This window comes from Amblyraja radiata, chromosome 30 (genome assembly GCF_010909765.2).
Source record: "Amblyraja radiata isolate CabotCenter1 chromosome 30, sAmbRad1.1.pri, whole genome shotgun sequence".
NCBI classification, from domain to species: domain Eukaryota; kingdom Metazoa; phylum Chordata; class Chondrichthyes; order Rajiformes; family Rajidae; genus Amblyraja; species Amblyraja radiata.
This window is the reverse complement of record NC_045985.1, coordinates 10,367,886-10,391,993: the sequence shown is the minus strand read 5'-3', so window position 1 is coordinate 10,391,993 and position 24,108 is coordinate 10,367,886. Positions and strand designations below refer to the sequence as shown.

General features: G+C 48.4%; 1 protein-coding gene across 1 annotated transcript in view; it reads left to right on the top strand.

Annotated features, from left to right (window-relative positions):
• The window catches only part of LOC116989957, a 551,502-nt gene that overhangs the window by 496,357 nt on the left and 31,037 nt on the right, over positions 1-24,108 (top strand). The window contains exons 7-9 of the mRNA XM_033047512.1: positions 17,672-17,704; positions 19,387-19,409; positions 19,508-19,626. Of these exons, the coding sequence (XP_032903403.1) occupies positions 17,672-17,704; positions 19,387-19,409; positions 19,508-19,626 (175 nt within the window). The remainder of the gene's footprint in view (positions 1-17,671; positions 17,705-19,386; positions 19,410-19,507; positions 19,627-24,108) is intronic.

Here is a 24,108-nt window from a genome sequence, read left to right as displayed (position 1 = left end):
AACGGAATCAAGGGATATGGGGGGAAGGCAGGAACGGGGTACTGATTGTGGATGATCAGCCATGATCACATTGAATGGCGGTGCTGGCTCGAAGGGCCGGATGGCCTACTCCCGCTCCTATTGTCTATGTTTCTATGGTCACTGTTGTGAAGGGGGAACAGTTTTCAGAAGGAAATCAGATTCCAGTTACAGTTTAGTTTGTAATCACGTGTGCCGAGGTACAGTGAAAAGCTCTTTGTTGCTGCTATCCACTCAGTGGGAAGACCCTGAAGAAGGGCCTCGACCCGAAACGTCACCCATTCCTTCTCTCCAGAGATGCTGCCTGACCCGCTGAGTTACTCCAGCATTTTGTGTCTACCAGCGAAAAGACAATACAATGATTACAATCGAGCCGTTCACAGTGTACAGATAACCAAGGAACTGATTGTGGACTTTGGAAGGAGTAGGATGTTCGACCCACAGTCCCGTTTATATCAACGGGTCGATGGTTGAAAGAGTCAAGAGCTTCAAATTCCTGGGCGTGCACATCTCTGAAGATCTTTCCTGGACCGAGAACACTGATGCAATTATCAAGAAAGCACATCAGCGCCTCTACTTCCTGAGAAGATTACGGAGAGTCGGTTTGTCAAGGAGGACTCTCTCTAACTTCTACAGGTGCACAGTAGAGAGCATGCTGACCGGTTGCATCGTGGCTTGGTTCGGCAACTTGAGCGCCCTGGAGAGGAAGTGACTACAAAAAGTAGTAAACACTGCCCAGTCCATCATCGGCTCTGACCTTCCTTCCATCGAGGGGATTTATCGCAGTCGCTGCCTCAAAAAGGCTGGCAGTATCATCAAAGACCCACACCATCCTGGCCACACACTCATCTCCCTGCTACCTTCAGGTAGAAGGTACAGGAGCCTGAAGACTGCAACGACCAGGTTCAGGAATAGCTACTTCCCCACAGCCATCAGGCTATTAAACCTGGCTCGGACAAAACTCTGAACATTAATAACCCATTATCTGTTATTTGCACTTTATCAGTTTATTTATTCATGTGTTTTGTAGTCAATGCCTACTATGTTCTGTTGTGCTGAAGCAAAGCAAGAATTTCATTGTCCTATCAGGGACACATGACAATAAACTCACTTGAACATGAACATGATAAGGGAATAACGTTTAGTGCAAGGTAAAGCCAGCAAAGTCCGATCAAGGATAGTCCGAGGGTCACCAAAGAGGTAGATAGCAGTTCAGGACTGCTCTCTGGTTGTGGTAGAATGGTTCAGTTGCCTGATAACAGCTGGGAAGAAACTGTCCCTGAATTTGGAGGTGTGCGTTTGCACACTTCTGTACCTCTTGCCCGATGGGAGAGGGGAGAAGAGGGAGTGGCCGGGGGGTGAGACTGGTCCTTGATGATGCTGCTGGCCTTGCCGAGGCAGCGTGAGGTGTAGATGGAGTCGATGGAAGGGAAGCTGGAGTAACTCAGTGGGACAGGCAGCATCTGTGGAGGGAAGGAATGGGTCGAGCCCCTTTGTCAGACAATGGAAGGGAGGTTGGTTTGTGAGATGGTCAAGGATAGACGAGGCTCCAGGAGGGAACTACTTGCATGGTCAATAGTAAAACAACATGTACACCTCGTACTGATGTCGATGCTTTAAGGCAGCAACATGTCCCAAGATGTTGCACAGAGAACAAACAATATCTGACACCGGGCTACATTTAGAAACATCAAAAAGACTTGCAAATCTGGTTTGGCGTTACAGGAGAATTGATTCAGCTCGATATGAACCCCTCGCCTCTGCTCTTGGCAGCTTGGAGGTCAAAACTGAGTGCGGAGATAAGCTGGAGAACGTGAAGACACAAGAGACTGCAGATGCTGGAAGCTGCAGACACAGATAATCTGTTTAAGAAGGAACTGCAGATGCTGGAAAATCGAAGGTAGACAAAAATGCTGGAGAAACTCAGCGGGTGCAGCAGCATCTATGGGGTGAAGGAGATAGGCAACGTTTCGGGCCAAAACCCTTCTTCAGACTGATAGGGGGGTGGCGGGGAGAAGGAAGGGAAAAGGAGGAGGAGGAGCCCGAGGGCTGAGGAAGGGGAGGAGACAGCAAGGGATAACAGAATTGGGAGAATTCAATGTTCATGCCCGCAGGATGCAGACTCCCCAAGCGGAATATGAGGTGCTGTTCCTCCAATTTCCGGTGTTGCTCACTCTGGCCATGGAGGAGACCCAGGACAGAGAGGTCGGATTGGAAATGGGAGGGGGAGTTGAAGTGCTGAGCCACCGGGAGGTCAGGTTGGTTATTGCGGACCCGAGCGCAAGATAATCTGTTGTTGGAACTCAGTGCGCAGAGTCGCTAGGAGGCGCGGTGGCGCAGCGGTAGAGTTGCTGCCTCACGGCGCCAGAGACCCGGGTTCCATCCTGACTACGGGTGCTGTCTGTACGGAGTTTGCACCTACTCCCCGTGACCTGCGTGGGTTTTCAGTTTAGTTTTGTTTAGTTTAGAGATACAGCGCGGAAACAGGCCCTTCGGCCCACCGAGTCCGTGCCGACCAGCGATCCCCGCACTGTAAAACTACCCTACACACACACACAAGGGACAATTTTACATTTACACCAAGCCAATGAACCTACAAATCTGCACGTCATTAAAACATTGAAACATAGAAACATAGAAAATAGGTGCAGGAGTAGGCCATTCGGCCCTTCGAGCCTGCACCGCCATTCGATATGATCATGGCTGATCATCCAACTCAGTATCCCATCCCTGCATTCTCTCCATACCCCATGATCCCTTTGGCCTCAAGTGTCACATCTAACTCCCTCTTAAATATAGCCAATGAACTGGCCTCAACTACCTTCTGTGGCAGAGAATTCCACAGATTCACCACACTCTGTGTAAAAAATGATTTTCTCATCTCGGTCCTAAAAGACTTCCCTCTTATCCTTAAACTGTGACCCCTTGTTCTGGACGTCCCCAACATCGGGAATAATCTTCCTGCATCTAGCCTGTCCAACCCCTTAAGAAGTTTGTAAGTTTTGAAGTGTGGGAGTAAACCGAAGATCTCTGAGAAAACCCACGCAGGTCACGGGGAGAACGTGCAAACTCCGTACAGACAGCACACGTAGTCGGGATGGAAGCTGGGTCTCTGGCGCTGTGAGGCAGCAACTCTACCACTGCGCTACAAAGCTGCCCTTGAGATCAGAAGGCCAGGACAGGAGACAAAGTGAGACTCTGTCACTGGGTACATTCCCCAGGGCAAGGGGACTGATTGAGGTCACTGGCAGAACAGCAGGAGTGAGGAGCGATCTGCAATCTAATAGACGGCCATTAATTTCTTCCAGTGTAAATAACGTGTCGCAATCAGGCTTCCCGCCTAGACTATAATTAGTGCAGGTCCTCACGGGACAACAAGCAGCAAATGCCATCAAGCTGGAAAGGGCGCAGAGACAAGACACAGAAGGTCATAAGTGATAGGAGCAGAATTAGGAGCACAATGAAAGTAAGCATGCAGGTACAGCAGGCAGTGAAGAAAGAAAATGGCATGTTGGCCTTTTTAACAAGCGGATTCGAATATAGGAGCAAAGAGATCCTTCTGCAGTTGTACAGGGCCCTAGTGAGACCACACCTGGAGCATTGTGTGCAGTTTTGGTCCCCTAATTTGAGGAAGGACATTCTTGCTATTGAGAGAGTGCAGCGTAGGTTCACAAGGTTAATTGCCGGGGTGGCGGGACTGTCATATGCTGAGAGAATGGAGCGGCTGGGCTTGTACACTCTGGAGTTTAGAAGGATGAGAGGATATATTATTGAAATATATAAGATTATTAAGGTACACATCTTCTGGAAAAACTCAGCGGGTGCAGCAGCATCTATGGAACGAAGGAAATAGGCAACGTTTCGGGCCGAAACACGGAAACCTTGGGTGGGGCACAAAGTCTCCAGAGGTTTCCGTTCCGTTTTCCTAAGTGGGACAGGGGCATAACACAACCCTACACACACTTGGGGACAATTTTACATTTCCACCCAGCCAATTAACCTACAAACCTGTACGTGTGGGTGGAGTGTGGGAGGAAACCGGAGCTCCTGGTGAAAACCCACGCAGGTCACGGGGAGAACGTACAAACTGTCCGTACAGACAGCACCCGCAGTCGGGATCGAACCCGGGTCCCTGGAGCTGTAAGCGCTGTAAGGCAGCAACTCTACCGCTGCGCCACCGTGCCTGAGCATGCCCGTAATCTGCCAAGCCGATCTTCGGGGAACGTATCCAAGCTGGTCTCTGGCTTCTGCTCCCCCCAGATGCTTTTGAAACAAGCAGAGGCAGGAGTCTTGCAGCCGTCAACACTCTGTGACAAAGCTACTTTCAACCGGTTCCCTCTCCAGAGAGGCGAGGGAAGCTGGATAATGGCATCGATTGCATTAACGGAGAATTTGAATGCACTGATCGCAGAGTCGATGCTGGCAAGAGGACAACTCATTACGGGAATGCGAGGAGCCAAGGATTACTCATCTCACTGCCTCTTTATCCCCTGGCTGTGGGCATCACTGGACTATCCACCTCCAGCTAGTCTCTCCCCAGACACAGCCCGCATGCTTTCAGTTCAGTTTGCCGATGATTCCACTGTTGTCCACCCCGATCTACAACGCAACGATGAAACAAAGTGTTCCATGACACAGTGTATCTGCTGTACCCCACTCAAAACCCTCGCACTATCTTCACTCAGACTTTACTGGGCTTTGGATAGACACAAAAACTGGAGTAACCCTGCAGGTCAGACAGCATCTCTGGAGAAAAGGAATAGGTGACGTTTCAGGTCGAGACCCTTCTTCAGACTCAAAAGATATCGACAATAGACAATAGACAATAGGTGCAGGAATAGGCCATTCAGCACCGCCATTCACTGTGATCACGGCTGATCATCCACAATCAGTTCCTGCCTTCTCCCCATATCCCTTGACTCCGCTATCTTTAAGAGCCCTATCTAACTCTCTCTTGAAAGCCTCCAGAGAATTGGCCTCCACTGCCTTCTGAGGCAGAGAATTCCACAGATTCACAACCCCCCTGGGTGAAAAAGCTTTTCCTCATCTCTGTTCTAAATGGCTTACCCCTTATTCTTAAACTGTGTGGCCCCTGGTTCTGTTCTCCCCCAACATCGGGAACATGTTTCCTGTCTAGGTGACGTTTCGGGTCGAGACCCTTCTTCAGACTGGAGTTCATCTTACACTAAACGTTATTCCCTTTGCCGTGTTTAGTTTAGTTTAGTTCGGATATACAGCGCGGAAACAGGCCCTTCGGCCCACCGAGTCCGTGCCGACCAGCGATCCCCGCACACTAACACTATCCTACACACACTAGGGACAATTTACATTATTACCAATGGCGATTAACCTACTAGTGTTAGCGTATGGGCTGATCGCTGGTCGGCACGGACTCAGTGGGCCGATGAGCCTGTTTCCACACTGTGTCTCTACAATCTAAAGGCTGCAGCAAACGTGATGCACAAGGCCAACGCATGAAAACACTGCTGCCCGCTGCAACGAGAGGTTAAACACTAACGGATGAGCTTTGTATAGTGTGAAAAAAGCGAATGGTATGTTAGCATTCATAGCAAAAGGATTTGAGTATAGGAGCAGGGAGGTTCGACTGCAGTTGTACCACACCTTGGTGAGACCACACCTGGAGTATTGCGTACAGTTTTGGTCTCCAAATCTGAGGAAGGACATTTTTGCCATAGAGGGAGTACAGAGAAGGTTCACCAGACTGATTCCTGGAATGTCAGTACTTTCATATGAAGAAAGACTGGATAGACTCGGCTTGTACTCGCTAGAATATAGAAGATTGAGGGGGGATCTTATAGAAACTTACAAAATTCTTAGGGGGTTGGACAGGCTAGATGCAGGAAGATTGTTCCCCGTGTTGGGGAAGTCCAGAAGTAGGGGTCACAGTTTAAGGATAAGGGGGAAGTCTTTTAAGACCGAGATGAGAAAAACATTTTTCACGCAGAGAGTGGTGAGTTTCTGGAACTCTCTGCCACAGAAGGCAGTTGAGGCCACAGTTCATTGGCTATATTTAAGGAGGAGTTAGATGTGGCCCTTGTGGCTAAAGGGATCTGGGGGTATGGAGAGAAGGCAGGGATGGGATACTGAGTTGGATGATCAGCCATGATCATATTGAATGGCGGTGCAGGCTCGATGGGCCGAATGGCCTACTCCTGCACCTATTGTCTATGTTTCTATGTATAGTCTTTGTTTCACCCCAAGCCCATATCGTGCTCCCGACTTCATCTCCTCAATAACCCCGTTAGCGCAGCGGTAGAGTTGCTGCCTCACAGCGCCAGAGACCCGGGTTCCATCCCGACTACCGGGTGCTGTCTGCACGGAGTTTGCACGTTCTCCCCGTGGGTTTTCACCGGGCGCTCCGGATTCCTCCCACACTCCAAAGACGTGCAGGTTTGTAGGTTAATTGGCTTGGCATCATTGTAAATTGTCCCCAGTGCGTGTGGGATAGTGTTAGTGTGCGGGGATCGCTGGTCGGCACGGACTGGATGGGCTGAAGGGCCTGTTTCCGCGCTTCATCTCTAAACTAAACTGAACTGTGGGGCAGTAGCAGTGCCTCTGACTCACCTCCCACCGCTCCATGGCGTACTTGTCCAGTGAGGTGATGTCTCGGGCGTGTTTGTCCGGTCCCAGTTGGCTGGTGTCGTCAGCCCATGCCTTACCCCTGTGTGTGGACAATAAATCACTCCGTTATAATCAGCAGCGCAGGTCCCAGCACTCACACTGATGGTCAGTAGTGTAACTACATCTATATCTGTGGACCTCCACTATAGCGAGCGCACACACACACACACACACACACACACACACACACACACACACACACACACACACACACACACACACACACACACACACACACACAAACCCCATGGTCCCAGTAACACGTACACACACACACACACACACACATATATATATGCACACACACACACACACACACACACACACATATATGCACACACACACACACACACACACACACACATATATGCACACACACACACACACACACACACACACACACACACACACACACACACACACACACACACACACACACACACACACACACACACACACACACACACACACACACACACAAACAAAGAGGGAGTATTGCTCTGTATCTAACGTGTGCTGTCTCTGCCCTGGGAGGGTTTAACAGAGGCTGGTGAATCTGTGGAATTATTTGCCACAGACGGCTGTGGAGGCCAAGTCAGTGGATATTTTAAGGCAGCGATAGATAGATACTTGTTTAGTGCGGGTGTCAGGGGTTATGGGGAGAAGGCAGGAGAATGGATTTAGGAGGGAGAGATAGATCAGCCACGATTGAATGGTAGAGTAGACTTGATGGGCTGAATGGTCTAATTCTGCTCCTATCACGTATGACCTTAATTTGTCCCTCAGGTTCTCTAAACATCCTCCCACTCACCTTAAAGCTACAGCTTCAGGTTTTAGATGCCCTTTACCATGGGAAAGCGACTGTGGCTATCTGCCCTCCCATCTAACCATCACTCCACCTCACACTGTGAAGTGTAGATAGTGTTCATGGAAGCGAGACACAAAATGCTGGAGTAACTCAGCGGGACAGGTAGCATCTGTGGAGAGAAGGAATGGGTGACGTTTCGGGTCGAGACCCTTCTTCAGACTATCCTATCCAGAGATGCTGCCTGTCCCGCTGAGTTACTCCAGCATTTTGTGTCTATCTTCGGTGTAAACCAGCATCTGCAGTTCCTCCCTACAACATACTGGCAGTATCTATCCGGGTTCTCTACCTTCCCTGTGCTGTCTGAGGCTGTGAGTTTAGTTCAGTTTTAGTTTAGAGATACAGCGCGGAAACAGGCCCTTCGGCCCACTGAGTCTGCACCGACCAGCGATCCCTGCACACTAACACTATCCTACACACAGTTTTAGAGATACAGCGCGGAAACTTGCCCTTCGATCCCAGCGAGACCGCTCGAACCAGCGATTCCCGCAAACTAACACTATCCTACACACACCGGGGACAATTTACACATTTACACCAAGCCAATTAGCCCGGAATCCGAAGTTGTCGGAGAAAACCCACGCAGGTCACGGGGAGAACGTGCAAACTCGGCCCAGACAGTGCCCGTAGCCGGGATCGAACCCGGGTCTCTGGCGCTGTGAGGCAGCGTCTCTACCACTGCGCCAGCGTCGTGCCACCCTTTGAATGGACGGTGTTGAGAGGTCAATGCTTCATTGCTGCCTCATTACAACCGGGTTGTGAATGATTGATACTGATACCGGGAGCCTTAAACACAAAGCGTTTCCATTTCCCAGTTGATAAGTACTTTGGATTGTAAATTGATTTTGTTAAACGCTTGGTTGTTTCTGAACAATTAAATTAATGGGTTATCCGTTGCTATGGTTACTAAAAGCCCTGGTGGTTTGATTGTAGTAATTTGAGCAAGGCCACATTGCCCTCGGCTGAAGCAACTCGAGCAGACGCCCAGGGAGCAGAGTGCTGCAGAGAAACCAATGCCAACGTTTCCGGCTTCTCCAACAGGAAGCTCATCTGTGGGACCGAGCTGGAAATAAATTGGTCTCCAAATCCGAGGAAGGACATTCTTGCCATAGAGGGAGTGCAGAGAAGGTTCACCAGACTGATTCCTGGGATGGCAGGACATTCATATGAAGAAAGACTGGATAGACTTGGCTTGTACTCGCTAGAATTGAGGGGGTATCTTATAGAAACTTACAAAATTCTTAAGCGGTTGGACAGGCTAGATGCAGGAAGATTGTTCCCGATGTTGGGGAAGTCCAGAACAAGGGGTCACAGTTTAAGGATAAGGGGGAAATCCTTTAAGACCGAGTTGAGAAAAACATTTTTCACACAGAGAGTGGTGAATCTGTGGAATTCTCTGCCACAGAAGGTAGTTGAGGCCACAGTTCATTGGCTATATTTAAGAGGGAGTTAGATGTGGCCCTTGTGGCTAAAGGGATCAGGGGGTATGGAGAGAAGGCAGGTACAGGATACCGAGTTGGATGATGAGCCATGATAATATTGAATGGTGGTGCAGGCTCGAAGGGCCGAATGGCCTACTCCTGCACCTATTGTCTATGTTTCTATGTATCTAAATAGGCAGCATTCACGTGAAACGTGCTGGAGGAACTCAGCGGGTCAAACACGCAGCATCCCTGGAGGACAAGGAGAAGCAAACAACCTCCCTTCCATATTCACTCCATCTGCACCTGACCTCACGCTGCCTCGGCAAGGCCCGCCAGTCTCACCCCGGCCACTCCCTCTCCCATCAGGCAAGAGGTACAGACGTGTGAAAACAAACGCACACCTCCAGATTCAGGGACAGTTTCTTCCCAGCTGTTATCAGGCAACTGAACTATCCCACCACAACCAGAGAGCAGTCCTGAACTACTATCTACCTCATTGGTGACCCTTGGACTATCCTTGATCGGACTTTGCTGGCTTTACCTTGCACCAAATATTCTCCACCCAACTATAGTTACCCAACCAGATGCAACTAAATTTAAAGTAGCTCTTTCTTCCCAATAACCCTTTCTGGCTTAAGCCCTCCCTTCACCACCTCCAGTTTAAATTCCATTTGGAATATTTTGGAGGACCAAGAAACCAAGAACCAAGAACGTTATTCCCTTCTCATGTTTCTGTACACTGTGAATGGATCGATTGTAATCATGTATTGTCTTTCTGCTGACTGGTTAGCACGCAACAAAAAGCTTTTCACTGTACCTCGGTACACGTGACAATCAACAAAACTCAACTGATGTTTTGGGTTGGGACCCTTAGAGTCATAGAGTGACACAGTAGGTAAACAGGCCCTTCGGCCCAACTTGTCCACACTGACCAACATGTCCCACCTGACCACGTTTGGTCCATATCCCTCCAAACCTGTCCTATCCAAGTACCTGTCTAACTGTTTCTTAAACGTTGGGATAGTCCCAGCCTCAACGACCTCCTCCAGCGGCTTGTTCCATACACCCACCACCCTTTGTGTGAAAAGATTACCCCTCAGTTCCAGATTAAATATTTTCCCTTTCACCTTCTTGAAACTGATTGTGGTCGGGGGGGGAAGGAGAAAGGTGGAGGAGAGGTGGGTGCGGGACAAAGCCTGGCGTTTGGGTGGCACGGTGACACAGCGGTAGAGTTGCTGCCTCACAGCGCCAGAGACCCGGGTTCAATCCTGACCACGGGTGCTGTCTGTACAGAGTTTGTACGTTCTCCCCGTGACCTGTGTGTGCTTTCTCCACGAGCTCCTGTCTCCTCCCACTGACCTCCAAAGGCGTAGTTTTGCAGGCTAATTGGCTTTGGAAAAATCGTAAATTGTCCCTGGTGTGTGTAGGATAGTGTTAGTGTGCGGGGATCGCTGGTCGGCACGGACTCGGTGGGCCGAAGGGCCTGTTTCCGCGCTGTATCTCTAAACTAAACTAATACGATGATGCGCAAATGTGCAGGAAGGAACTGCAGCTGCTGGTTTAACCTGAAGATAGACACAAGATGCTGGAGTAACTCAGCGGGACAGGCAGCATCTGTGGAGAGAAGGAATGGGGAACCCCATTATTGTTGGCATAGCAACTAGCGTTGTATTTAAATGTATCACGTGTTACAAAGAGTCAGAAAGGTCAGGGGTCACAAGTTGCCGGGATGTAAAGGTCATAAGGTCATAAGTAATAGGAACAGAATTAGGCCATTCGGCCCATCAAGCCTACTCCGCCGTGGCTGATCTATCTCTCCCTCCTAACCCCATTCTCTGGCCTTCTCCCCAAAACCCCTGACACCCGCACTAATCAATAATCTATCTATCTCTGCCTTAAAAATAAGGCCGAGATTCGACTTGGCCTCCACAGCCTTCTGAGGCAAAGGTGCAAAGGGGCCTGTGGGATGGTGGTGCAGGATTCACAACAAGTTAATCTGCATGTTGAATCGGTAGACAATAGACAATAGTTGCACCTCTGATTCCTGGATTCTGTCCCCATTCAGGAAATAGTCTAGGCCTTTATTCCCACCACCAAAATGCATGACTCCACACTTTGCTACACTCTATTCCATCTGCCACTTCTCTGCCCACTCTCCCAACCTGCCCAAGTCCTTCTGCAAGAGTCCCTGCTCCCTCTGCACTACCTGCCCCTCCGCCTGTTCCCGTATCATCCACAAGCTTCAATCCCTCCGTCCAAATCATGAATAAACTCCGTGAGTGGTAGCGGCCCCAGCACCGACCCTTGTGGAACGCCGCTGTGTCCGGCTGTTACACGCACGCCACGCTCCATACTCACCCGCCGAGGAGCGCGATGCGTAGGTTCTCCTTGAAGATGGGGTTGAGGACCAGTCCCTGGAGACCACCGGGAAGCTGCTGGGAATGCCAGAGATGGAGACCTGTCACGATGCCCATACAGTCATCATGGTCTCTGTGGGAGAGCGGGAGAGATGATAGTCATTAGTATAGGTGGGGCCTGCAGATTTAGTTTAGAGATATAGCACAGAAACAGGCCCTTCGGCCCACCGACTAGGGTTGCCAACTGTCCCGTATTAGCCGGGACATCCCGTGAGTATCCAGCACTTCAATCCCCCTCCCATTCCCAATCCGACCTTTCTGTCCTGGGCCTCCTCCATGGCCAGAGTGAGCCCCACTGCAAATTGGAGGAGCAGCACCTCATATTTCGCTTGGGTAGTTTACACCCCAGCGGTATGAACATTGACTTCTCCAATTTCAGGTAGTCCCTGCTTTCTCCCTCCTTCCCCTCCCCTTCCCAGCTTTCCCACAGCCCACTGTCTCCGCATCTTCCTTTCTTCTTCCCGCCTCCCCCCATCCCCACCCCCAGATCAGTCTGAAGAAGGGTCTCAACCCGAAACGTCACCTGTTCCTTCGCTCCATAGATGCTGCCTCACCTGCTGAGTTACTCCAGCATTTTTGTCTACCCAAGAGGACCTGGTATGTTCACTTCTTAGTCGGTACAATAAAGAATCAATTCAACTGGAAATAATGACTGGAGGATTCATTTTTGTTATCGTCAGCGTAAGTTCTACTCCTCCCTGCCTGTGCAGTAACGGCAATGAGAAGATGGACATTGGAAAAGTTTGAAATTGCCATCTCACAACGAATGGCAACAGTACATTTGCCTTCCTTACTCCTGATTCAACCTGCAAAATTAACCTGAGTAGGAAGGAACTGCAGAAGCTGGTTTATCAAGGAAGACTCTCTCTAACTTCTACAGGTGCACAGTAGAGAGCATGCTGACCGGTTGCATCGTGGCTTGGTCCGGCAACTTGAGCGCCCTGGAGAGGAAAAGACTACAAAAAGTAGTAAACACTGCCCAGTCCATCATCGGCTCTGACCTCCCTTCCATCGAGGGGATTTATCGCAGTCGCTGCCTCAAAAAGGCTGGCAGTATCATCAAAGACCCACACCATCCTGGCCACACACTCATCTCCCTGCTACCTTCATGGTATTCCTGAGCCTGAAGACTGTAACGACCAGGTTCAGGAATAGCTACTTCCCCAGAGCCATCAGGCTATTAAACCTGGCTCGGACAAAACTCTGATTATTAATAACCAATTTTCTGCTATTTGCACTTTATCAGTTTATTTATTCATGTATGTATATATTTATATTGTGGTATATGGACACATTTATCTGTTTTGTAGTAAATGCCGACTATGTTCTATGTGCTGAAGCAAAGCAAGAATTGCATTGTCCTATACAGGGACACGTGACAATAAACTCACTTGAACTTGAACTTGAAACTGACCATAGACACAGTGGGTCAGGCAGCATTTATGGAGAAAAGGAATATGTGACATTTGGGGTTGGGAGCGTGGTGGCGCAGTGGTAGAGTTGCTGCCTCACAGCGCCAGGGACCCAGGTTCGATCCTGATTACAGGTGCTGTCTGTACAGAGCTTGTACATTCTCTGAGGGTTTTCTGAGATCTTCAGTTTTCTTCCACACTCCAAAGACGTACAGGTTTGTAGATTCCCATTGCACCTTGCATTTAGAGTCTTCACCACTTAAAGCAACACTTGCACTGAGTAAACAACACTAAACAGATGTCTTTGTCATTCATTTTTGTTTTAGTGTTTAGGGATAGAAACATAGAAACATAGACAATAGGTGCAGGAGTAGAGGCCATTCGGCCCTTCGAGCCTGCACCGCCATTCAACATGATCATGGCTGATCATCCAACTCAGTATCCCATCCCTGCCTTCTCTCCATACCAGAGAATTCCACAGATTCACCACTCTCTGTGTAAAAAATGATTTTCTCATCTCGGTCCTAAAAGATTTCCCCCTTATCCTTAAACTGTGACCCCTTGTTCTGGACTTCCCCAACATCGGGAATAATCTTCCTGCATCTAGCCTGTCCAACCTCTTAAGAATTTTGTAAGTTTCTATAAGATCCTCCCTCAATCTTCTAAATTCTAGCGTGTACAAGCCGAGTCTATCCAGTCTACAGGATCCAGGATCCAGCGCGGAAACAGGCCCTTCGGCCCACCGAGTCCACACCGACCGCCAGCGATCCCCGCACATTAACGCTACCCTACACACACCAGGGACAATTGTTTACATTTACACTAAGCCAATTAACCTACAAACATGCACGTCTTTGGAGTGTGGGAGGAAAACAAAGATCTCGGAGAAAACCCATGCAGGAAAACGTACAAACTCGCTACAGACAGTGCCCGCAGTTGGGATCGAACACGGGACTCTGGCGCTGAAAGCTCTGTAAGGCAGCAACTCTACCGCTGCGCCACCGTGCCGCCCGATGTGGGACTGAGAGTCAGAGAGTCATAGTGATATAGTGTGGAAACAGGCCCTTCGAACCAACTTGCCCACACTGGCCCAACATGTCCCAGCTACACTAGTCATAAAGTGATACAGTGTGGAAACAGGCCCTTCGGCCCAACTTGCTCACACTGGCCCAACATGTCCCAGCTACACTAGTCATAGAGTGATACAGTGTGGAAACAGGCCCTTCGGCCCAACTTGCCCACACCGGCCAACATGTCCCAGTTACACTAGTCATAGAGTGATACAGTGTGGAAACAGGCCCTTCGGCCCAACTTGCCCACACTGGCCCAACATGTCCCAGCTACACTAGTCATAGAGTGATTCAGTGTGGAAACAGGCCCTTCGGCCCAACTTGCCCACACCAACCAACATTTCTCCGGGTGCACCGGTTTCCTCCCACACTCCAAATGCGTACAGGTATGTAGGTAAATTGGCTTGGTAAATGTAAAAATTGACCCTCGTGTGTGCGGGACAGTGTTAATGTGCGGGGATCGTTGGGTGCCGCGGACCGAAGAGCCTGTTTCTGCGTCCCCCCTCCATCTTCTAAATTCTAGCGAGTACAAACCGAGTCTATCCAGTCTTTCTTCATATGAAAGTCCTGACATCCCATGAATCAGTCTTGGCTAATGATGTATTATTGTATTGTATTTATTGTCACGTGTACCGAGGTGCAGTGAAAAGCTTCTGCTGCATGCTAACCAGTCAGCAGAAAGACAATACATGATTACAATCCAGCCATTCACAGTGTACAGCTACATGATAAGTGAATAATGTTTAATGCAGAATAAGGCCATTCGGCCCATCATGTCTCCTCCCCCATTCAATCGTGGCTGATCTATCTTTCCCTCTCAACCCCATTCTCCTGCCTTCTCCCCATAACCCCCTGACACACGTACTAATCAAGATTCTGTTCCATCCGAAACATTGTCTCTAAACTGATCTCCCTAAACCTGTCCTATCTATGTACCTTCTTAAATACTACAATGGCACCTATCTCAAAGATCATCTCCGGAGGTACACCATACACCCACCACACCTTGGGTCAAAAAGATACCCCTCAGGTTCCTATTAACTCTTTCCTCCCTCACCTTAAACCTATGTCCTCTGGTTCTCCATTCACCTACTCTGGGAAACAGAGACTGCATCCACCCAATCTATTCCTCACATGATTGTGTACACCTCCACCCTTAATCCTCTGAGATGTCACTTTCTATGTACACACTCCTAGATGGACATAAAAAGCTGGAGTAACTCAGCGGGACAGGCAGCATCTCCGGAGAGAAGGAATGGGTGACGTCTCGGGTCCGTCTGAAGTAGGGTCTCGACCCGAAACGTCACCCATTCCTTCTCTCTAGAGATGCTGCCTGTCCCGCTGAGTTACTCCAGCATTTTGTGTCCATCTTCGGTTTAAACCAGCATCCGGAGTTCCTTCCCGCACAATACGAGACTCTAATTGAGGCCAGTTCAGTATAATGGTTCAGCAATTCTTTGTACTATTGTATTCTTGCCATAGAGGGAGTACAGAGAAGGTTCACCCGACTGATTCCTGGGATGTCAGGTCTTTCATATGAAGAAAGACTGGATAGACTCGGATTGTACTCGCTAGAATTTAGAAGATTGAGGGGGGATCTTATAGAAACTTACAAAATTCTTAAAGGGTTGGACAGGCTAGACGCAGGAAGATTGTTCCCGATGTTGGGGGAGTCCCGGACAAGGGGTCTCAGTTTAAGGATAAGGGGGAAGTCTTTTAGGACCGAGATGAGAAAAACATTTTTCACACAGAGAGTGGCGAATCTCTGGAATTCTCTGCCACAGAAGGCAGTTGAGGCCAGTTCATTGGCTATATTTAAGAGGGAGTTAGATGTGGCCCTTGTTGCTAAAGGGATCAGGGGGTATGGAGAGAAGCCAGGTGCAGGATACTGAGTTGGATGATCAGTCATGGTCATATTGGAGATTCCCCGGTTGGTCAGTTGTGTTTCTGCCGTTTCCAGAAGCGTTTGACGTCGGGGTGGCCGGTGGGGGTGACCACCATCAGCCGCTTGGGGGGATTCTCCAACACCAGCACCCTCAGGTCCCGCGCATAGTCACGCAGCAACTCAAATTCCACCTGCGACAGGAACTGGTTGTACAGCACACCTGTGGGGGGGAGAGAGAGGGAGAAGGGGGGAGGGGGGGGGGGGGGGAGAGGAGGGGGGGGGGGGGATCCTTCAACCGTTCTCCCATCTCCCACCCACCGCCCCTACAATCAGTCTGAAGAAGGGTCCAGACCCGCAACATCACCTGTCCATGTTCTCCAGAGGTGCCACTTGACCCGTTGAGTTAATCCAGCACTTTGTGCCTTTTAATTGTGAAGCAGCATCTGCAGTTCCATGTTTCTGCATCTTCACACTGAACACTTGCAGCCGAATTACATTCATTCCCCGAGACGGCTGCGTGCGCAGTGTCAGCAGTTTCAGCGAATGGGAATGCGTTTTAAACCAGGAAGTGGATGGTTAAAATCAAATGTTAAAATGGCTTCGAAAGAGCAGGTCGAGGGTTTAACCGAGGAGGTAGTTTGTCCCATCTGCCTGGATTTCTTCACCGATCCGGTGTCACTGGAGTGTGGGCACAACTTCTGCCGCTCCTGTATCACACAGAGTTGGGACAGGGAGGGGAGAAACTCCTGCCCGGAATGTAGAGAGCAGTTTACAGACCGCACCCTCAGGGTGAATCGGGCCTTGGCGAGACTGTCTGAGAAAGCTCGAACACTGAGCCTGAATCGGACAGAGAAGGAAAGTAAACTTCAGTGCGAGGAACATCAGGAAGAACTGAAGCTGTTTTGTGAAACTGACAAGAAGCTGATCTGTGTGATTTGTGCATCTGGGCGGGAACACAGAGATCACCGCTTCATGCCGGTTAAAGAAGCTGTTGAAAGCTACAAGGTAAATGCAAACCGATTTTGATCGCATCATTGTTTAATTCCATCTTTATAATCTAATACTTTTATTCTCTGATTTTCAATCACAATCCCAGGATCAGGTGAAATCTTCCATCCAGTCTCTCACAAAAAAGCAATCGGGGATCCAGCGAATGGAGCAGCAACAGAAACAGAAGATTTCTGGAGTTCTGGTGAGGCTTTTAAGTTTCGATTTCCTGATCTTGTGTAGATTTGATCCCTGTGATGCGTGTAATAATAGGGCAGCGCAGTGACACAAGTAGTGCTGCTGTCTCCTAGTTCTGGTGAGCGGGTTCGATCCTGACCTCGGGTGCTGCCCGTGTGGTTCACGCCTTCTCCCTGTGACCGCGTTGGATTCCTTCCACGTCCCCAATACACGCTGGTTCAATGGCCAATCGGTGAGTGTTATAATCCCTGGGAAAGTGGGTGGTGGACGGATGAACAGGAATTATTGGGCACGCGAAAAAGAATAGGCAGCAGAGAATTGTATTAGGGGTAGAGGATTGATGGGTTATAACATTACCCTCACGACATTTCAGAAGCATTTAGACAAAGAATTGAATTGGCAAAGCAAATAAAATATGTCCAGGACAAATGTTACGGTCAAAGTCGTGAGGAAACACAACCAGTGACATTATATATTGATCTTCACCTTTTATTTCACAGGAACAGTCACACGACCTTCAGTCCAAGATCACATCCCAGTATGCTGAACTGCACCAGATTCTCACTGAGAAAGAGCAGCGCACACTGGCAGATATCCGGGAGGAAGAGAAGAAGATTCTAAATACAATGGAGACAAATCTTGGAAAGATTCAAGAGAATTTAAAATCTATTCAGGAGGAACTCTTAAAGTTGCAGCAACAGATGGATCAAAAAGACAGTGTGGAGTTTCTGAAGGTGAGAGGTTACACTACAGTTTGGTGAAGTGAAAGTGCACAGTCACAAAATGGTGGGCGACATTTCAGAAATAAATGCTGCATTTACCAGTAATTCGGAACTGAGTAAATGTTCCCTCTGTTCCAGCTGTTGTTGTTCAGAAACTAATTGGCCTCCCGCTGAATCTATGGGATCTCAGGAATGTCTGGCCGGAATGTAGAGAGGTGTTTATATTATGTGGAGTTTAGAACAATGACAGGTGATCCTATATCTGATCCCAAGGACCACGAATGGACAGAGGGCAGTGAATATCTGGGAGTCTCCAACCAAGAGACTCTGAGAGGTTTTACATGTTAGACATATTTTAAACCAGAGGAGCATACATTTAAAAAAAAATCGGGTAATTGTAATAGACGGGAATGAGGCAAAGAGGAGGAGTTCAGTCCTGGGCTAGATCAGCCATGACCACATTGTGGGATTAACATTGAAATCTAGAACGTGGCGCACACATCAGATTGATCATTTATATCCGGTTCCCATCAGCAGTGGGTGGTCACCTTGGGGGAATTTGCTCTGTGTGTTTTGTGCACCTTGTTTCACCATAGAATGACATCCCATTCTACACCATAGACAGGCCATTCGGCCCATCCTATCCAGTCAAGATTTCTGCTCCACTCATCATCCCTCCTATCCATTCTCCACACCCGGTAACAATACCCCAAATTCCAGGAGCCCTAATGTGTTTATCCCGCTTGCACTTATATTTATCTCTGCTGTTGGCTTCAGTCCCTCCAATGCAAGTGAGTTCCATGTTCTCATGACTGCATTCCTTTCGGTAATAATTGAAGACCAGTTACATTCTTGGTCTCGCCTTCGATTTGAGATTTTATTTCAACCCCACCTATTGAAATCCACCGATAAACTTAAATTCCCTCTTATCGGTAATCGATGAGAATGGGGCTAAGAGGGGGAGTTCAGTCCTGGGCTAGATCAGCCATGACCACATTGTGTGGATTAACATTGAAATCTAGAACGTGGCGCACACATTAGATTGATCATCTATATCCGGTTCCCATCAGCAGTGGGTGGTCACCTTGGGGGAATTTGCTCTGTTTGTTTGGCCACTTTGTTTCACCATAGAATGACATCATAGACAGGCCATTCGGCCCATCCTATCCAGTCAAGTTTTCTGCTCCACTCATCATCCCTCCCGTCTACTCTCCACACCCGGTAACAATAACCCAAATTCCAGGAGCCCTAATGTGTTTATCCCGCTTGCATTTAAATTTATCTCTGCTGTTGGCTTCAGTCCCTCCAGTGCAAGTGAGGTCCATGTTCTCATGACTGCATTCCTTTCGGTAATAATTGAAGACCAGTTACATTTCAGCTTTGATTATTGGTCTCCTTTTCGATTTGAGATATTATTTCATCCCCACCTATTTAAATCCACCAATAATATTAAATTCCCTCTCATCAATCCTGACATCCTCTCCAGATGAAATCCCACGACCTGCCCAGTCTTTTCATTAAGTTCCATTCCCTCAGTTATGGCGTCATTCTCATGAAAGTTCCTTGTGCTTTCCCCCATCGTTCTACATCTCTGCGACAATATCCGCTTTCTGTCTGCATGACAGTGGCGATAAGAGTTGGGAAATGGAAATTATCAGAGGGTTGTAGAAATTTGGTGAAATTCCCGCTGTCGGGATGAGGACGGTCCATCTCAATCAATTGAGATTTGTGTTTTATTTTTTTCAGGAGAAAGCTGGTCGCAAGCTAAGGTAGGACATTGTCTTGATGGAAACATTGTAAGTGTTTTGTGGAACAACTCAAAACATTTCTACTGCTTAGTTTATAACCAACTGTTCAATATTTCCAGGGTTTGTGATGAAGCCAAACCACTGTCAGTGGTGGGTAAAGTCTTACCGATTGAAAAGTTTCATTGCCCTGTTTCGTTCAACACGACACTCAAAGAAATATCTGATGACTTCAAGCGAGGTAAAGCTTGTACCTTTTCCATTATTCTTGTTTCTGACACCTTTAAGCCGTACACCTGACACCTTATCATTCCCCAGCCTCGCACAGCCCGGTTTTACCTTCTCCCCAAAATCCATAAACACAACTGCCCTGGCAGACCCATTGTTTCTGCCTCCTCTTGTCCCACTGAAATGATTTCCACGTACCTCGACTCCATCCTATTCCCCCAGGTCCGATCTGTACCGGCCTATGTCCGAGAGACCTCACATGCCATTCGTCACTTTAATGACTTCCACATTCCGAGCCCCAACCCCCTCATCTTTACAATGGTCATTCAGTCACTCTACACCTCCATCTTCCACCAGGAAGGATTTAAAGCCCTCTCCGTTTCTTCCTCGACCGCAGAACCATCCAATTTCCCTCTACTAACACTACTCCACCCACCGGAGCTGGTTCTCACTCTTAATAACTTCTCCTTGGAATCCTCCAAGGCCATATCCCCGAACTCTATCTCTATTACACTGATGACTGCATCGGTGCTACCTCCTGCACCCATGCAGAACTCATGGACTTCATCAACTTCATCACCAATTTCCATCCTGCAATCAAATTTACTTGGACCATCTGCGACAGCTCCCTCCCCTTTCTTGATCTCAGTCTCCATCACAGGAAATAGACTATCGATAGACGTCTATTACAAATGGGGGTTCCCCTCTCCCATCATAGATGAGGCCCACACTTGTGTCTCCTCGGTACCCTGCAGCTCTGCCCTTGCTCCCCCTTCCCCTAGTCACAACATAGACAGAGTCCCCCTTGTCCTTACCTTTCACCCGATCAGCCGCCGCATACAACAACTAATCCTCCAAAATTTCCGCCACCCCCAATGGGATCCCATCACTAGCCACATCTTCCCATCGCCATCCCTTTCTACCTTCCACAGAGACCGTTCCCTCCACAAATCCTTGGTTAACTCATCCCTTACCACCTAAACCACCCTCTCCCCAGGTACGTTCCCATGCAACCGCAGAAGATGCAACACTGGTCCCTATAACTCCTCCCTTGACTGTCCAGGAACCCCAACAGTCCTTTCAGGTTAGGCAGAGGTTCACTTGTACCTCCTCCAACCTCATCTACTGTATCCATTGTTCAAGATGTGGACTCGTATACATCGATTAGACCAAACGCAGACTGGGCGATCGTTTCGCTGAACACCTTTGCTCAGTCTGCCTGAACCTACCTGATCTCTAGGTTGCTGAACACTTTAATTCTCCTTCCCATTCCCACACAGACCTTTCTATCCTAGGTCTCCTCCATTGTCAGAGTGAGGTTAAACGCAAATTGGAGGAACAGCATTTCATATTTGGCTTGGGCAGCTTACAGCCCAGTGGTATGAAATGTTGATTTCTCTAACTTCAGGTAGCCCCGGCATTCCCTCTCTCTATCCCTCCCCCACCCAAGTCGCACTAGTTTCTAATTTTCACCTAACAATGGCCTGTCTCCTATATCATCGTTATTTTTTACATATCTTCCATTCATTATTCTTTATCTCTTTAAATCATCACCTTTATAGAAACATAGAAACTTAGACAATAGGTGCAGGAGTAGGCCATTTGGCCCTTCGAGCCTGCACCGGCATTCAATATGATCATGGCTGATCATCCAACTCACTATCCTGTACCTGCCTTCACTCCATATCCCCTGATACCTTTAGCCACAAGGGCCACATCTAACTCCCTCTTAAATATAGCCAACGAACTGGCCTCAGCTACCTTCTTTGGCAGAGAATTACAGAGATTCACCACTCTCTGTGTGAAAAATGTTTTCCTCATCTCGGTCCTAAAAGATTTCCCCCTTATCCTTAAACTGTGACCCCTTGTTCTGGACTTCCCCAACATCGGAAACAATCTCTTGTTTCCCTTATCCATAACCAGTCTGAAGAAGGGTCTCGAATCGAAACGTTACCCATTCCTTCTCTCCAGAGATGCTGACTGTCCTGCTGAGTTCCTCCAGCTCTTTGAGTCTATCTTGAGTTTAAACCAGCATCTGCAGTTAATTCCTATACATCTTTAAGCAATACCTAGATGCAAAGATTAATTATATTGTGGACTGAAGGGAAATTGGAGAATTGATCTACCACTAAACTCATCAGCTGGGAAGCATCATAGAGTCAGAGGTTTAGACTCTCCTGCCTTGGGCAAAATACTGTGGCTATTCACCTGATCTGTGCACATTATATAAATCTTATACACGTCTATAAAAGCACCCGATGAAATGATTGTAAATCCTTTTGCACCCTCTCTAATTTGTTAACAACCTTATTGTATCAAATGCTGTAATTAATATCCTGACCTATGAAAGCATGAGTGACAAACACATTCTTCACCACCCTGCCTGTCCCCGTTGCATCTTCCATGGCACTTTGTACCTGCAGCCCGCGATCTCTCAGTTCTATAAAGTTCCCCGTTTACTGTGTATGTCCTGCCCTGGTTTGTCTCAGCAAAGTGCATCACCTCACCTCCACATGAATAAATCCCACCTGCTGTTCCTGAGCCCATTGGCCCAGTTCACAGGGATCCCATTTACTCTCAGATAACCTTCTTCACTCTCCACAATGTCACCAATTTTAGTTCCATCTGCATGTACTGTGTACTCGAGAGTTCGGGTGTATTGGAGGAGATCTCAGTGAAACACAAAGTTCTTACAGAGCTCAGTGGACTGGTTGCAGGGAGGATGTTTCCACTGTCTGGGGGGTCTGGAGAATGGGCACCCTCTCAGAATGTGAGCTGCACCATATAGGACAGAGATAAGGAGACATTACTGCACGCAGAGACTGGGATACATTTGGAATTCCCTGCACTGGTAGCTGTGGAGACCCAGTCATTCAGTGCTCTTGGAGCTGAGAGCCATGGTTGTACATTACAGAATCAGGCCCTTTGGCCCATCACGTCCATGTCCACCTTTTCCCCAGCTGTACTAATTGATTTTTCCCACATTACATCGCTATTCTTCTGCACCTCACATATAGTGCCTCAAAGATAGTGATTATATCTCACTCCACCGCCTCCTCTGTAGCATGTTCCAGATATCACCCACTCTCAGTGTAAAGAAAACTTCCAACTCAGATCCACTTTAAAATTCCTTGCTCTGAAGATAAACCTGCACTCTCTTGATCTGATATCCCTGCATGCGAATACAATTTTGATAATCTACCCGATATCCTGCTGCAGATTTTGACAACCTTCCCCGCTATCCACAATTTTTGAGTCCTCCACAGACTTACTAATCACACCTCATGCATTCACATCCAAGCCATGAACATATCACATAAACAGCAAAGGTTCCAGCACCGATCTCTGCTGCACTCCAACAGTAACAGACCTCCAAGCAGAAAACTCATCCTTCTGCCGCTACCTTCTACCTCCAACCACCAAGCCAATTGTGGATTCATTTCACCTGCTCGCCTTGGATCCCACCTGCCTTCACTTTCTGGACCAGCCTTACATGCGCAACATTGTCAAGTCCCTCAGTGAAGTTCATATATTGGTTCACAATGAGATTAGTGTGTTCTTGGATGTACACACCCATCAAATCCACCCGTGAATCCCCTCTTTCAGCGACCCTACAACCACAAGTCTCCACCCATTCTGTCTGACACCTGATCATTCAACCTCTGCTTCCTTCCATGGTCCAAGCCACCTCTCCCTCTCTCTCACCCTCCATTGAAAGAAACAGGGGCAGGTCATCTGGCCCCTCATGTCGTCCCCCATTCATTATGATCATGGTGGCTCCACTCCACACCTCTACCTCCTCTTTAATAACCTCAAATTACCCCTCACCTCAATATCTTCTTCCTCCGATCTGCCTCCATATCTGAATAGCCGGCTTCATTCCTCCATCCCCACCGCAATCTCGCAATCCTCCTCACTCTTCGCTATTTACAGCGCAAAAATTGACAATTTCAGCGGGTTTTAACGGGCCGCTACGCTGGAAACAATGGTAAGCGCCTACCTGCAGTTCATCGCGTGTAATCCATTTGGAGTAGCGTAGCAACAGTACGGATCATGGGTCGTGACCCGACTGCCGTGAAACCTCCCTATAGCGGCCCTGTGTCCCAAAGATCCTATAAGATCTTTGCTGTGTCCTGGGCATCCTCCATGGCCAGAGTGAGCAACATCGGAAATTGGAGGAACAGCACCTCATATTCCGCTTGGGGAGTCTGCATCCTGGTGGTATAAACATTGAATTCTCACAATATTGTTAACCCTTGCTGTCTCCTCCCTTTCCTATCTCCTCCTCCTTTTTCCTTTCTTCTCCCCGCCCCCCATCAGTCTGAAGAAGGGTTTCGGCCTGAAACGTTGCCTATTTCCTTCGCTGCATAGATGCTGCTGCACCCACTGAGTTTCTCCAGCATTTTTGTCCACCTTCGATTTTCCAGCATCTGCAGTTCCTTCTTAAACAAGTTACATTCACTGCCCGGGACGGCAGCGAGCGCAGTGGACACCC